This window comes from Lepisosteus oculatus, chromosome 4, assembly GCF_040954835.1.
Source record: "Lepisosteus oculatus isolate fLepOcu1 chromosome 4, fLepOcu1.hap2, whole genome shotgun sequence".
NCBI classification, from domain to species: Eukaryota; Metazoa; Chordata; class Actinopteri; order Semionotiformes; family Lepisosteidae; genus Lepisosteus; species Lepisosteus oculatus.
This window is the reverse complement of record NC_090699.1, coordinates 8116723-8131577: the sequence shown is the minus strand read 5'-3', so window position 1 is coordinate 8131577 and position 14855 is coordinate 8116723. Positions and strand designations below refer to the sequence as shown.

At 48.0% G+C, this 14855-nt stretch overlaps 1 protein-coding gene across 5 annotated transcripts; it reads left to right on the top strand.

Annotated features, from left to right (window-relative positions):
* The first annotated feature begins 51 nt into the window (after positions 1–51).
* On the top strand, positions 52–14387 carry LOC107075930 (SLAM family member 9-like). 5 transcript variants are annotated; one of them, XM_069188499.1, is made up of 5 exons: positions 52–491; positions 8093–8179; positions 8822–9097; positions 10824–10925; positions 12396–14387. In XM_069188499.1, exons 1-5 carry the CDS (start codon positions 395–397, stop codon positions 12692–12694), a joined length of 861 nt encoding a protein of 286 aa, XP_069044600.1. In that variant the 5' UTR covers positions 52–394; the 3' UTR covers positions 12695–14387. The 5 variants fall into 5 exon arrangements, with proteins under 5 accessions (XP_069044600.1, XP_069044598.1, XP_069044601.1 ...); XM_069188497.1 differs by having other exon boundaries at positions 8093–8416; XM_069188498.1 differs by lacking the exon at positions 52–491 and adding an exon at positions 3869–4712 and having other exon boundaries at positions 8093–8416.
* The last annotated feature ends 468 nt before the right edge of the window (positions 14388–14855 follow it).

The following is a 14855-nucleotide window of genomic DNA, read 5'->3' as shown; positions in this document are numbered from 1 at the left end:
CTATGTGTTCGTTACGTGCGTGGTCTGCTCTGAAAAATGGGCAGGGCAGGGTGTCTTAACACATGCTTGCCACAACCATGACTCATGGCTGAAAAGGCCTCAGCGCTCATTCGTCATGTTCGTACAGCTCGGTGTGGGGGCCGGCCTGCCCAGTTGGAAAGGAGACCGGCTGGTGTTGCACATAATCCCGCGAGCCACAGATCTCCGATTCCCCCCGAACTCATGCCAAGGGACCGCTGTGCTAAATGGATCTACTGCCCGGACGGGACAGCAGCCTGGCACCGCCTGGCACACTCAAGCACACAGCGGCAATTAGGACATCAATTAATCGATTAAACAGCTGCAGCTGTTTTTGGAAAGTGGGAGTGAGCTGGAACACCAGGAGAAAACCCATATGGCTATACATGGAGAAGATGTATGCGTGAACTCCACACGGAAGATCCCATTATCAGGAAGCAGACCGGGATATGAGAGCTCTGGGGTAAAAGCAGGTACTGTGTTTTTTATTCCAGTGGTCCAAGATCTCGACCTGGTAAGTTGGGGAAGAGAACCCAAGCACAGCAGGAGCAGGCCTGTCTGGCTTGCTAACGCATTTCTATAAAACAGTGAAATTCCAAAAACCGAGCCTGATGAGGACATAGGACTCCCGAAAGGCCGAAATGATTTCTTATTTTTAAGTCGGCTTACTTATAATTTTGTGCGATACTAAGCAATATCTGTTCGCTTTCAATTTTATAAACGCTGTGCGCAGACCGTAAGTACTCGGGCTCCATCTAGTGGGCAACATTGTAAATAGTAAAGATCGTCTGTTATACTTCATTTTATAAAGCTCCTTTAAAAGTAGCATCCCAAAGCGCTTTACAGTAGGTGTCAAAACAGTTAAAAGAAAAGAAAACTATTAGAGGAACACAAATGACAAAATAATCACCTGTAAGAAAGATACGTGAATAGAAGAAATGCAGCAAAAGATCTATGGTCATTGGAAAATGGAGACGAAGAACTTAAGTAAAGGCCTTTCTGTAAAGAAATGTTTTGAGTGTTGCTTTAAATGCACTCAGGGAAGGTGAGCCTCTGATAGAGGATAAAATTCCAGATCTTTGGGGTGTAGCAGGAGAAGGCCCTGTCACCCACTCAATGTAGACAAGCTTGCGGTACAAAGAGCAGATCTGAATTAACAAAGGCTGCAAGGTGGGGAGTAGAATGATAGTAAGTCAGACTAGTACTGAAGTCCCAAGCCATGTAAGAATACTAATTCCTCACACTTATATAGCGCTTTTCTGGACATTCCCGTCAAAGTGCTTTACAGATAATGGGGACTCTCCTACACCACCACCAGTGTGCAGCCCCACCTGGATGATACTCCAGTCCCCTCCCCACACACCAGCTCTCAGTGGGGAGGAGAACAGAGTGATGAAGCCTGTTCAGAGATCGGGATTATTAGGATGCCATGATTGGTAAGGGTCAATGAGAAATTTGGCCAGGACACCGGGGAAACACGCACTACTCTTTTTGAGAAATGCCCTGAGATTTTTACTGACCACAGGGTTCAGTTTTACATCTCATCGAAAGGACGGCATCTTTTTAGCATATAGTGTCCCCGTCACTATACTGGGGCATTAGGACCCACACAGACTACAGGGTGAGCACCCCCTACTGGCCCCACTAACACCTCTTCCAGCAGCAGCCTCAGCTTTCCCAGGAGTCTCCCATCCAGGTACTGACCAGGCTCACACCTGCTGAGCTCCAGTGGGGCTGCCAGCTGAGAGCTGAGAGCTGTGAGCTACAGGGTGATAGGGCTGCTGGCGTCGAGCCTGTAGGTGTGTATGTCATGGGAGTCAGAACCGGCGATGCAAGACGGTATCATCCGGAAGTGACTGGAGGAGGACATCAGGGAAGACACAGCACGATCAGGTCGGGTAGAAACACAGGGGTTGATGACAGCAGTGATCTGGTGCACGGGGGGGGGCTAGACGCAGGCGAACGAGTCCAAAAGGAAGTCCAATGGGGGAAACCAGGGCACAGCCCAAGGTCCAGGTGCCGGGAGATGTAGGATGTAGGAATACGGATAGATCTCAAAGGAATACGCATCATCTGCATAACAAAACTCTCCTACTTTAGTATATTTCTGAGTGTAACTGATCAGGTTCAGTAGTACCCACTACCATGGCTCAGCTCTTGAGCCTGCTGACACAGACAGCTCTTTGTATTCCAGTACCTGGTCAGTACAGGGAAGGAAAACCCCAGGGAAACCAGATTGCTACTGTGATGTTGATGGACTAGTAGTCGGCTCTCTTCCCTCTGAACTATTTAATATATATATAACATTTTCTAACCATGTCATCTAATTCAGGGGTCACTAGGGAGTGGGGCCTAATCCTGCAAGTGTCGCGGAGCTAGTTCGGACACGGTGACGTCATCGGCCTCCCTGCGCGTAGCAGGGACCTCAGCCGCCTGGGTTGGGGGAGGTCTCCTCTAGCTCACTCGGCTGGTTCCCTGTTGCGTTACGCCAGGGAGACCCGGGTTCGAGCCCCAGACGTGGCGGGCTGGAGCAGTGGGGGGGGGGAGAGCCCGCGCGGAACCGCGACAGCCACACAAGCAACAGGCACAAGGCAGACTCCCACCCTGAATGGTGACACCAGTCCATCGCAGGGCACACACCCCCAACAGAGGCAAAAATTTCCCCAGAAGCCAGTGAACCTCATCTTCGGACTGTGGAGGGAACCCACACAAACACAGGGAGAACATACGTACTCCACGAGTACAGCACCCCAGGTCTGGAATTGAACCCGGGACCCCAACGCTGTGAGGCAGCAATTCAATCCACTATGCCTTCCTCCTTCTGAACACCAACATTTCCAAAACTAAGGCTCCAATAATAGGAACACTGTGCTCTTTTTTGGGATGAGATGTCATGCCAGAGTTCTGACTACCTGTTCAGAGAAAGTGTCTTTATTATCCCTTGGGGGGCAGGGGGGAGACAAGTTGTTTTACAGCAGCAGTGTTGGTGTGCAGATGGAGAGAAAAATAAACGACAGGAACAACAATATCTATACATATTTACAGAGAAGGTCAAGTGTTAAGTAAGGATAAGGCTACAGGTATGAGTGAGAACTTGAGTCTGTTGGTTTTGGAGTTGGGGAGTCGGTATCTGCGTTCTGGTGGGAGTAACAGGAAATGATTAAACAAGGGCTGTGAAGGATCGTCACAGATGGATTTTGCTTTATGTAAAACATGTGGATGACAGATGGAGCAGAGGGCTGGAAGATCAGCACCAATGACCTTCTGACATTTTCTAGCCAGCAGCCATATCACCCTGCAACTCTGGCAACCCCCGGAAGCTAAGTATGTGTGAGCCTGGTCAGTACGTGGATGGGAGAGTCTGGGAAAAACTAAGGTTGCTGCTGGAAGAGGTGTTAGTGTGGCCAGTCGGGGACGCACACCCTGCAGTCTGTGTGGGTCCTAATGCCCCAGTACATCGACGGGGACACTATAGTGTAAACAGGCACCGTCCTTCGGGTGAGATGTAAAACCGAGGTCCTGACTCTCTGTGGTCATTAAAAATCCCAGGGTGTTTCTCGAAGAGTAGGGGTGTAACCCCCGCATCCTGGCCAAATTTCCCCCTAGTCTTTACCAATCATGGCCTCCTGATAATCCCCCTCTCTGAACTGGCTTCATCTCTCTGCTCTCCTCCTCACTGAGTCTGTGGTGAGCGTTCTGGCCCACTATGGCTGCCGTCATATCATCCAGGTGTGGGCTCTACATTGGTGGCGGTAGTGGGATTCCCCATTACCTGTAAAACGCTTTGAGTGGAGTGTCCAGAAAAGCGCTATATAAGCGTAAGCAATTATTATTACGTTTTCACCAGGCTGCCCAATTGTTCTTGCCTCTCAGATTCAGGTTGCCAAACCAGCAGATCAGGGTAAAAGTTAGAACAGATTCAAGGAGGGAACGGTAGAACAAAACCAACAATGAATCATCTTGACTGTTCGCCTGTCCACTTGATATCTCACAGGACAGGCTGTAAGACTACAGGTGTTGACCCCAGAGTCCTGGATGAACTACGCCCCAAGCATGATCAATACGGCCTCCCTGAAGTTCAAGCTTGTTTTAGCAGATCTTAGCCGCTGTGCAGGGGGGCTGCTGGCTGAGTGTCTCCCAGGTGTTGGTGGATGAAGAAAGATTCTTTCATATACAGAAAGCACTTTGGGATCCTTTAGAATTGGGATTGCTCTATAAATGACGGTGGGTGTCAGAGCTATATACTGTACGTCAGAGCTATATACTGTACGTAATTGCTCTTTTTGTCACGGGGATTGGGAATATGTGCAGAACTGATCATTTCGCATAGCAGGGGCAAACCGGCGAAATCTGTCAAAGCGAACCCAGACAGCTGTTAGGATGTGGAGCATTTACCCGCCATGCACAGAGCACGCAGTTTCACGGTTCGTCTTCTGACAGTTTGACACCTACAAAAATCGCAGCGCTGATGCCTCCCACACCTATATTTTTTCTACGCGAGACGATGTGCCGTGGCGGCCGTTCGAGAAAACAGGATGTGATCTTTTTAAAAAAAAAAAATACGATCTCTTCTGACTGAGCAGCCAAGACGCTGTGAGAATTTCCTCCCCGACCAGAGTTAAAGAGTAGTGTTTTGCATGATGGAAGGATGACTCTCGCTGTGTGCATTTTGGTTTTCGGCACCCTCTGTTCAGGTAAAGATGGACCGACGTCGTGGAGCCGAGCAGGTGGCAGTCTTTAGGAAACCGCTTAACGCATTGCCCGCCTCGAGAGGGGGGCTAATTTCTGTAGTAACTGCGGTTTGTAATGACGGTATCAAAGTTTGCTATGTCTGGAGTAAAAAGGATTTGGGACCTTTCGGGGGTATGTTCTTTCTTCTTACCTTTTTATTTGTTTTTGTTTTTTGTTCTCCCACTAAGGGGTTTTGAAAAAAAATATTCGGACGAAATGTTAGGAAAATCCAAACGGAAAAAAAAACGGTTTACGTTTTCTGGATGACCTTTCAAGCTGACAAACAAGTTGACAGTAGGATCGTACTGTAGTTTTACAGTACACTAGGTGTCTCATTTCAGAGGGCAAAAATTAAACCTGAGCTCGTATTTGAGGAACTAAGAGATTGATCTAGTTCCCAGTTGCTAAATACTGTGTCTCAAAATGTCACATGAGACGTTCTGCAGAGATTTAGAACAGTTGCGGACGTATCTCCTTTGAGAATATTTCTTTCTCCTCCCAGAAATGTACAAAATCCAGCGACACAAATTTCGGAGCGGTCAAGATCGATTTTTTCCCCATGTAGACGCTTTTAATACGGATGATTAAAAAAAAAAGACCAATCCCATGAATTCTGGTGTATTCTGTTCCTTCGTTTGGTTTCGATCCAAGCACAGCTCATCGCGAAAAGGAAGAAAACTTCGCCTGACCTCTGACTCTGACACCTCCTGCATGTCTCAGACTGCCGTTTTCACAGCCTGAAGACAAGGCCAACATTACAGTTTGAGTTGCGTTTTGAAATACTGGGAAAATACAGACCGTGTTAAACATCCTAATCCAAAATCTGAGGCCTTTAGAAAAGATTCCACTTTCATGCAGGTATTCCTGCTTTATTACTGTCACCCAGCTAATAAAAGCCATGTACAAGAATATCATAAGCGTTTGATGAAGGTCCAATATTATGCCATGACTAGGCACTACAGGAAGGTCCAATGATGGAAGGATGGCCATGTTGTGTGGACTGCTGTGCAGATTTTTTTATTTCCCTACATTTTATCTGATATTTAGTTTTGTATTACGTAGGCTGCAACATACAGATAGGAATATATATGCATTGTGTATGGACTGCAGCATGTCATTCCACATAAAGGCTTTGCACTGTGTCTTCCTGCTCGATATACCATAAAGGGTTTATTATTTAACACGTCTTCGTTTTAGCTCAGCACAACAATGGCCTCAGCCCTTCAGAAATGAGCAGTGTGGCTTACCACATTTCTCATTTCTCTTTAGTCTGGGTTTTGTTTTTGTTATTGACAACAACGAGGCTGCCAACGGTTTGACGAAACACAGGAACAGTTTTCCCGGTCGGAGGAGTTCAAAAAATTCTTAAATCCCCGTCGATCGGTAACCTTGGGAAGTGTTAGGAAGCCAGGGAGTGTGGGGGTGTGGTGCTGTCGTGGCTGCTGCTGTGCGATCGTTCGCTGAAGCCCCGAGAGGATATTCTGCGTTCAAACTCGTCACCAAGAGTCTTGCTTTCATCTCGGTAGGGCTGCTAAATTTGGAGGCCTAATTTCTGTCAGTTCCGCTACGGCCCTTGTTGGCCTGAAAGACACGAGCGCTAACATACTGTAGCTTTCGTGTCGTTCTTTTCTCTCTTTTTTTGGCACACTTTGATCTTCAGTGCGGTCGAAGGTGGCCCACTCAAAACACATCTTTGTGTGCCCAGTCCTGGAGATAGACAGCTGCCCACTCCGTAACCCCACTCAGTTGTCAGATTTTACTGATTTATTTTGAAGATTCTTTCAGCGACGTGGACATTTTTCTGACAGCTGGACGCCAGTTTAGGGCAGAGTTATTCTATGACACAAGCAAAGAACATTCTACAGATTCCTCTATGTAAGGGTGGCTCTGTGGCTAAGGATCTGTGCCTGTGACGGGAAGGTTGCTGGTTCAAATCCTGCAGCTGGTAGAGGAATCCTACTCTGCTAGGCCCCTGAGCAAGGCCCTTAATCCCAACTGCTCCAGGGGTACTGTACAGTTGCTGACCATGGACTCTGACCCCAGGCTTCTCTCCCTGTCTGTGTGTCTCATGGAGAACAAGCTGGGGTATGTGAAAAGATTAATTCCTAATGCAAGAAATTGTATAGGGCTAATAAAGCAACATAATTATTATACAGACTTCAGATTTTTAGGCCTTTTCCTACTGCTGAGTATGGAGTAAAGTGCTTCTCTGTTGGCCTATCACTCCCACACAACTTTCTGAATTAATCATTGCAATATGCATATTGTAAGTAACTGAGAAGAAATATCTCTGTTGATTGTCTCAAAATGAAACAATTTGTTTGCACTCATTTCCTTTTTTTTTTCTCTTTTGCATTTTAAAGTTCCCTGCTCTCAGCAGTTTTATTTCCTTTGATGATTTATCTCGCCAGCAGACTGCCTCCTGTAATGATTTTGATTCAGACTGACATTAGGAAGGTTTATTATGAGTAATCCTCCTGCAGAGATCAGCAGTTCTGTACATCTCTTATTAGGACCCTGTACCGCGCACGAGAGAGAGCCTTTCAAGAGGCAATGTGCTAAACAAAAAAAAGTCACAATCTAATCTGACCGGGATACTCCCAAACCACCAACACTCTGCAATAAACGGTCTCCAGGGTGATCGTCTGCTTCAGGCCCTGCGTTCTGCATATGTTCATGCTCCAGAAACCGCTGTGCTTTTCTGTTTTTTTCTGCTCCTGAAACAAAAGTAAGGCCTCTTTTTGTAAGGTTAGATCTCCCGAAAAATGCAGATAGCTGTCTTTAATTGTCATGGTCCACGAGAGACTTCCGGCTCCCTCTAATTCACGTTAATAAAGTTTATTGAATAACCCTGGAGGAGGGGGTAGCTCTCCCGGAGGTTTCCTGACAGGTAAATGAGGTATTTCCTCCCCCTGTGCTGTGCAGCTTATTCTACGTGTGGTACTATCTTGGTTGACATCCTACCGCTAGAGGGCGCTCTACTTCATTCCTGTTCCTAGTTCCGTGTGATTATTCATGTTCTTCCGGTGTGTCTGGTTTCCATTTCCTATTTAGTCCCTGTGTCTCCAGTGTTCCTGGCTCAGCATTAGGGTACGGATGTCGCGAGGCCCGCCTAGCACCAGGTTACCCCACGTCCGTGTCCTGAGGGCATAGGCCTCATCCCCGACACCACCTGACCCCTGACCCCTGAGCCCGGGGCAAACCTCTGTGTTTGTCCCGCTTTTGCCTTTACGCATTGCGTCTCTACTGCTCTTCTGTTCATTTCTGTCGTCCATGACAATAATTCTATGTGGAACGTGAGTGAGAGAGAAAATGTGTTTGTTTTTTTCTTGTTCTCCCGCAGCGGAGGCCACTGCTGAGCTTGTGGTGCCTGTGTTTGGAAAGGAAGGGGGGTCCGTTGAACTCCGTGGGCCCGCGGTGGACAGGGCCAGTATGAAAGAGTTCTTCTGGTATTTCATTACAGACAAAAAAGTCCGCGCTGTAAAATACAGCAATGGAGAAACTGTAATCGTTCCTCTTTTGAAAAAAAAGTATACCTTCAATAATGAATCCCTGTCGCTGACTTTGCATGATTTATCCTCCAACGACACTGGTGGCTACAGAGCTGAGAAGACGGATTTACATGGCAAACAGCACCATCTAGTGATGTACAGCCTGCAGGTGAAAGGTATACCTGGCTTGAATGTTTTGCCATTCGAAATACTACAGTTGTGGGTCCAAGCAACGTCCTAGTTAATTCACTGACCTTGGTAATGTAATTACAACTGAGGGTCAGCTTCCATCTTAGACTGGGAGCTGTACTCTCTGCTGCTTGGTGCACGATTTGTGCCCATCGGCTTCCCCTTGCTGTCTTGCAGTGCTGGGGGGGGGGGCCCCCTGGGTCAGTGCCTGGGGTGCTATCTGTGTGGAGTCTGCATGTTCTCCCCGTGCTCGCATGGGTTTTTTTCAGGGTGCTCCTCCTTCTCGTTGGGAGAGAGTTTCAGGGAGCGGGAGAAAAAAAACAACAAACACAAGCCAGAGATTGCACATGATGAAAATGCCCTTGACTTCTCGTCTCGCTCGGAAATTTCAGCTCCGGTTCCAGCACCCGTGATCCGAGCGTCCAGCACTCTCACGCCCCGGGGGGGCTGCCTCCTCACGCTGAACTGCTCCGCGGAGGGCGGGAAGGAGGTGATGCTGACCTGGAGGTGGCTGGATGACCGGATCCCGAGGGAGTCCACCAATGAGACGCTGGTGTTGCTCCTTTCTCCCGGGATCGACTCCTTCAACTGCTCAGCGAACAACACCGTCAGCACGCGCTCCTCCGTTATCGCCAGGGAACAGTTTGAGTGCGCCGGGCGAAATCTAGGTTGGTCCGGTCAAGCCAGCTCTGAGTGCGCCAACGGCCTCAGAGTCCGAATTCCCAGAACCCTCTGAAAAACCGTTTCAGCCTCCTCAGTAGTTGGTGTTTGACGGTTGGTGTTTGACAGTGTGAGACCCTGTGGGCGATTGCTGGTGGGGGGGTGCTCTTTAGCAGAAAGGTCACTCGCTCCGTTTCCAGAGCCAGGAGCCTGGAGGTTGATGTCAGAGCCTGCCGCTGTAGGCGGAAAGACGCCAGGCTTTCTCACGCGCAGGGGTGTCCACACTTACGCTACAGAAGGGGAATAAAGAACAAAGGCCCTGGTGTGAGAGTGTGTGTGTCTGTACTTGTGTCCTCCCTGCGATGGACCAGCATCCCCTCTAGCGTGTGTCCTGCCTTGCTCCCTTTGCATGCTGGGATAGGCTGCGTCTCCCCGGCGACCCCGAATTGGAGGAAGCTCTTAGAAAATGGATGGATGGAATGTCAACCCCGAAACCGACTGCAGAAGCAGCGATTCCAGTAATGATATCTGATGTTTCTCAGAACAGTGAAAACGAGTAGGTTTTGTACCAACTCATGCGACCAGATCTCAGTAAGGTCACTGTAATGATATCTCCATTACCTGTAAGGCACTTTGAGTGGAGTGTTCAGAAAAGTTATACGAGTGTAAGGATTTGCCAGGATTTGGCAGTGGTAGTGAACAGTGGAAAGGACACCCTCTGGAGGGTGAGGAATATGGGGGGTGTTTAAAGGCATGGAGATCATAGACAAGGGATCGGGTAGCCTGGTAACAGACAGCTTTTACCTCAGAGGCTTTGTACTCTTATCTAGCTGGGTGCATATATATTGTTTTGGGTATATATAATATTGTACAGGATATCTTTTGTAATTTTCTTTATTTGTGAAAAGAAATGTAAGTGTAAGGATTACAGCCGTACCTCTTTTAACGAACGGTATTCATTCACAGCCTTCCGTACAGCGAAAATTCGTAAAAAGGGGGAAAAAAAACTATTTCTATTAATTCTTAGAGGAAAAAAATTACAATCCATTCCGGACCCCAAAAATGTCACCCCTCCTACTTTTTGTCACCAATAAAAATGACGAAAGAAACAATAACGACTGACATTCATACTGTGGTTTGTCTTTTTAGTCAGGCATCATTAATCACACCTACGTACAGTGCCGTACCGTAACCAGTTCGTTTGCTTTCTGTGTGGTACCACACACACACTCCATTTCCAATTGTCTTTAACACCGTTTAGGGCCCACGATAAAGTCCGAACCCCAGATATTGTCACGAAAAGAGCGCGCACAACAGCGAACAACGCACGAAGAAAGACGAGGTGAACGGCTTCACCCCGCGGGCTCGGTGCTCGGTGCTCGCTGTCGCCCGTACTAGTTACTGTTACAGGAATGTGAGGCGGCCTTTCTATATGAAACGAGTCGTACGACGCCTCCGCGCCTCGAACTTTTTCGTCGAATCGCTTCTTCGTAGCTGCGCAGTTGGTTTTCGGTGTACGAAACGTCTGTACCAAACTCACCTGCTTCGTAGTGTCGAATTTTTCATAAATAAACATTCGGAAAAAGAGGTACGCTTGTATTTATTTATGTATCGGTGTGTGGTCAATTGTCGTACTGCCATTTGCAAAGACATTGTTCGCTGACTGAGAAACAGGATAAGAAGCATCTCCTCTTTAATATTTTTCTTTTTCCTGTGGGGATTTTTTTTTTCCAGAATTGAGCGCAGTCATCGGGAGTTCCGCCCTGTTCCTGATCTTGTTGCTGGCAGTCTCCGGGGTTTTTTACGGCAGAAAGGTGTGCAAAAAGCAAGACGGAGGTAACAGGTTTGGTTTTTTCCCCTCGTTGCTTGACAGTGCTTCTGCCGGGCTGGAGATTTCCCTCCCATCCTTCCTCTTTCATTTTCTGCTCGGTGTCACCTGCGTAGGACGGGATCTGAGCCTGTCGCTTCTGCAGATCATCAGAGATACTTCTGATTTCCGTCTTTTTGAAAGGCTTTTGCCCACGATTTCTTGGCATGACGTGCCCATCGTGTAGGAGCTCTGCCTCACGGCTGACAAACACTGTGACGGGAAACTGGGCCTGTACAGTATATCTTCTGCCGAGGGGCATAAGAACATTTAAAAAATTACAAACAAGAGGAGGGATTTCAGTCCGTCTAGCTTGTTTGGTCGTTAGTAATTAGCTGATGCAAGAAACTCATCAGGGCCTTTCTTGAAAGAAAGGAGATCTGCTTCAATAACTGTGGCTGGGTAGCTTGTGCCAGACTCCCATTACCCTTTTTCTCTGTTTATTTTACCCCCTTCATCTCAATTTAAAGGCACCTCCCTGTCATTTCTCGAGTTTGTCATTTCCCTGTTGAGGAAAACAAGCGTAGCACTCCAGGGTCCATGTGGGTATGCGTCCTAGCCTCTGCTGCCTCAGGTCAGCCCCCCACTGTCGGGGACTCAAACCCAGGCCCCCGGCAGCACTCAACAGGGACCCAGCCTCTCGAGCCAAAGGGAAATCTCCCATCAGCCCAGCGGCTGTGGTTCCTGCTATCCACGGGGAAGGGCGGTGACGTCACCGAGCGTTACACAAGGTTTTTCACCCCGGCATTCTGCCTCTGAGCTTGGATTTGCTGAATTAAAGGTTCTGGACTTAGAGCAGGGACAGACGTGAAGCTCACCTGTAGTTGATCATGTAAAACAGGACTGGAACTTGAATGGTGGTGCAGTGGCTGGCATTGGTCTGGGGCCCTGGGTTCAATTCCAGACCCGGGCAGCTATATACAGGAAGTGGGTCTTGTATGTTCCCCTCTCTAGTTCTGTGGGTTCCCTCCCACAGTCCAAAGACATAGTAGAGGGTTAATTTGCTTCTATAACATCGGGTTGAAGACGTTCAAGTAGCTCCACCGTGGATTATTGGATAAAGCAATTTGGAAATGGATGGATGAATGGCACTGCAGAAGCTGCGATTCGAGAAATGGTATCTAATGTTTCTCAGAATAGTGAAGAATAGAAAGGTGTCGAAGTATTGTGTTGTGCCGACTCAGGTGACCTGATCTCCTTGAGGTCACATAATGAAACCCAAGTATCAGTGAGGGTTCGGTTGCCATGGATGTGTGATCGGTTGCCATGGATGTGTGTTTGGTTGCCATGGATGTGTGATCACTGGCAAAGGATGTGTGTTCGGTCCCCATGTATGTGTATTTGGTTGCCATGGATATGCTGGATGGGCCCAAGGTTTGCACAGACGAGAAGAAACATGCCTGCCCGAGCGATGTCACCAGTGGGTACTTTCTTTATAGATACCATTTACGAGAACGTGAATAAGGAGGAGGTGAGCAGCAGGGCCCCAGTGCTCACCCTCTACGACACCGTGGACCCCCGCATCTGCACCAGAGAACTCGCGCCCGGCGTGGCCACTCTGTACGCCACGGCCGACACGGTCACCAAGTTCAACAACTTCAAGGAGTTCACCAACAAGAAGAGCCCCACCTACTCGGTGGTGAACCACAATGCCTGCGTCCCACCCACGAACCCGGAGAGCATCTACGCCACCGTTAAAGCCCCGGCTGCGGACATCAGCTACAAGCGACTGTCCTGAGCCGGAGGGACGGCCGCAAGCGGACACTAGACCCCTCCGAGCATGAATTTGACGCTGATATAAATAAATATATATAAAGGTGTGAGTGGGGCCAGCAGGGGGCGCTCACCCTGTGGTCCATGTGGGTCCTAATGCCCCAGTATTGTGACAGGGACACTATACTATAAACAGGCGCCGTCCTTCGGATGAGACGGAAAACTGAGGTCCTGACTCTCTGTGGTCATTGAAAATCCCAGGGCGTTTCTCGAAAAGAGTAGGGGTGTAACCCCGGCGTCCTGGCCAAATCTCCCATTGGCCCTTACCAATCATGACCTCCTTATAATCCCCATCAATGAATTGGCTTCATCTCTCTGCTCTCCTCCCCACTGAGAGCTGGTGTGTGGGGAGCGTTCTGGCGCACTATGGCTGCCGTCGCATCATCCAGGTGGGGCTGCACATTGGTGGTGGTGTAGGGGATCCCCATTACCTGTAAAGCGCTTTGAGTGGAGTGTCCAGAAAAGCGCTATATAAGTGTAAGCAATTATTATTATTATTATAAATCCCTCGCGGTGCTTTTCCTTTTAGCACAGCGTAGATGGATCCATCCCTGGTATGAAATGCCTCTTGTAGGAAAACCCTTCCAAAACTGTAAAGATGTTCAAAGACCTTAATAAGCTACTTTCCCCCCCCCAGCACATAGTCCCATAGCAGGGAGAAAGTCATTACCCATGCTCTTCTTTCAAGAAGCACAACCCTTCCAGCCAAACACCACTTTGTTTCCTGCTTCACAAGCTCTGCCTCTTACCATCCTCCCACCTACATCATCACCTACACCCAGCACCCCTATCACCCTGCAACTCACAACTGGCAGCCCCACTGGAGCTCAGCAGGTGTGAGCCTGGTCAGTACCTGGATGGGAGACCTCCTGGGAAAAACTAAGGTTGCTGCTGGAAGAGGTGTTCGTGGGGCCAGCAGGGGGCGCTCACCCTTCAGTCCATGTGGATCCTAATGCCCCAGTATAGTGACGGGGACACCATACTGTAAGCAGGCGCTGTCCTTCGGATGAGATGTAAAACCGAGGTCCTGACTCTCTGTGGGCGTTTCTCAAAAAGAGTAGGGGTGTAACCCCGGCGTCTTGGCCAAATTTCCCATTGGCCCTTATCAATCATGGTAATAATCATGGCCCTCCTAATAATCCCCCTCTATGAATTGGCTTCATCACTCTGCTCTCCTCCCCACTGATAGCTGATGAGTGGTGAGCGTTCTGGCGCACTATGGCTGCCTTCGCATCATCCTGGTGGGGCTGCACACTGGTGGTGGTTGAGGGGAGTCCCTATTACCTGTAAAGCGCTTTGAGTGGAGTGTCCAGAAAAGCGCTATATAAGTGTAAGCAATTATTCTTCTTATTATTATCATCCGACGCTCTGGGCTGCCTGCCTGGTTATCTTTTTCAGTGCAAACCGAAGAGTTCTGTCCTCTTTGACCATAATTTGTTATGTCGCTGTTTTGTTGCGTTCCAGTTTCTCTGTGCAGAACCAGTGCTGGAATTTTCCAAATGCCTAACGAGGGAATGGGTCTCGTTCCCTTCCGGAAATTGTCATACACTCTGTTGTTTAAAATACATTGCATGTTTTTAGTGTCGGCCCTCTGATGTCCTTTTTTGCTTTGTAGTTTCTATAATAATCAAACAGTTTAAAGGACTACCTTGAGAAAAGTTTGCACTGGGTTGTTAATGTTCTGCATTGCCCTTTTCACACTAAGGTTAGGGTACTAGGGTTAGGTTACTAGGATTAGGGTTAGGGTACTGGGTTCAGGATTATGGAACTATTTGTTTATAATTTAGGGTTAGGATACTAGGATTAGGGCTAGGTACTATAACTCGGGTTAGGATAGTAAAATGAGGGTAAGGGAACAAGGATTAGGATTAAGTACTATAATTAGGGTTAGGGTCCTGAGATTAGGATTAGTTACTATGACCAGGATTAGGATAGTAAGGTGATTTTTAGGGAACAAGAATTAGGATTAGGTACTATAAGTAGGGTTGTGGTTCGAATACTACGATTAGGATTAGGTACAAAAATTGGGGTCGGAAAACTAAGATTAGAATTTGGTACTATAATTAGAGTTAGGGTACTAGGATTAGGATTAGGTACTATGATTAGGTTTATGGTAGTAAGGTGAG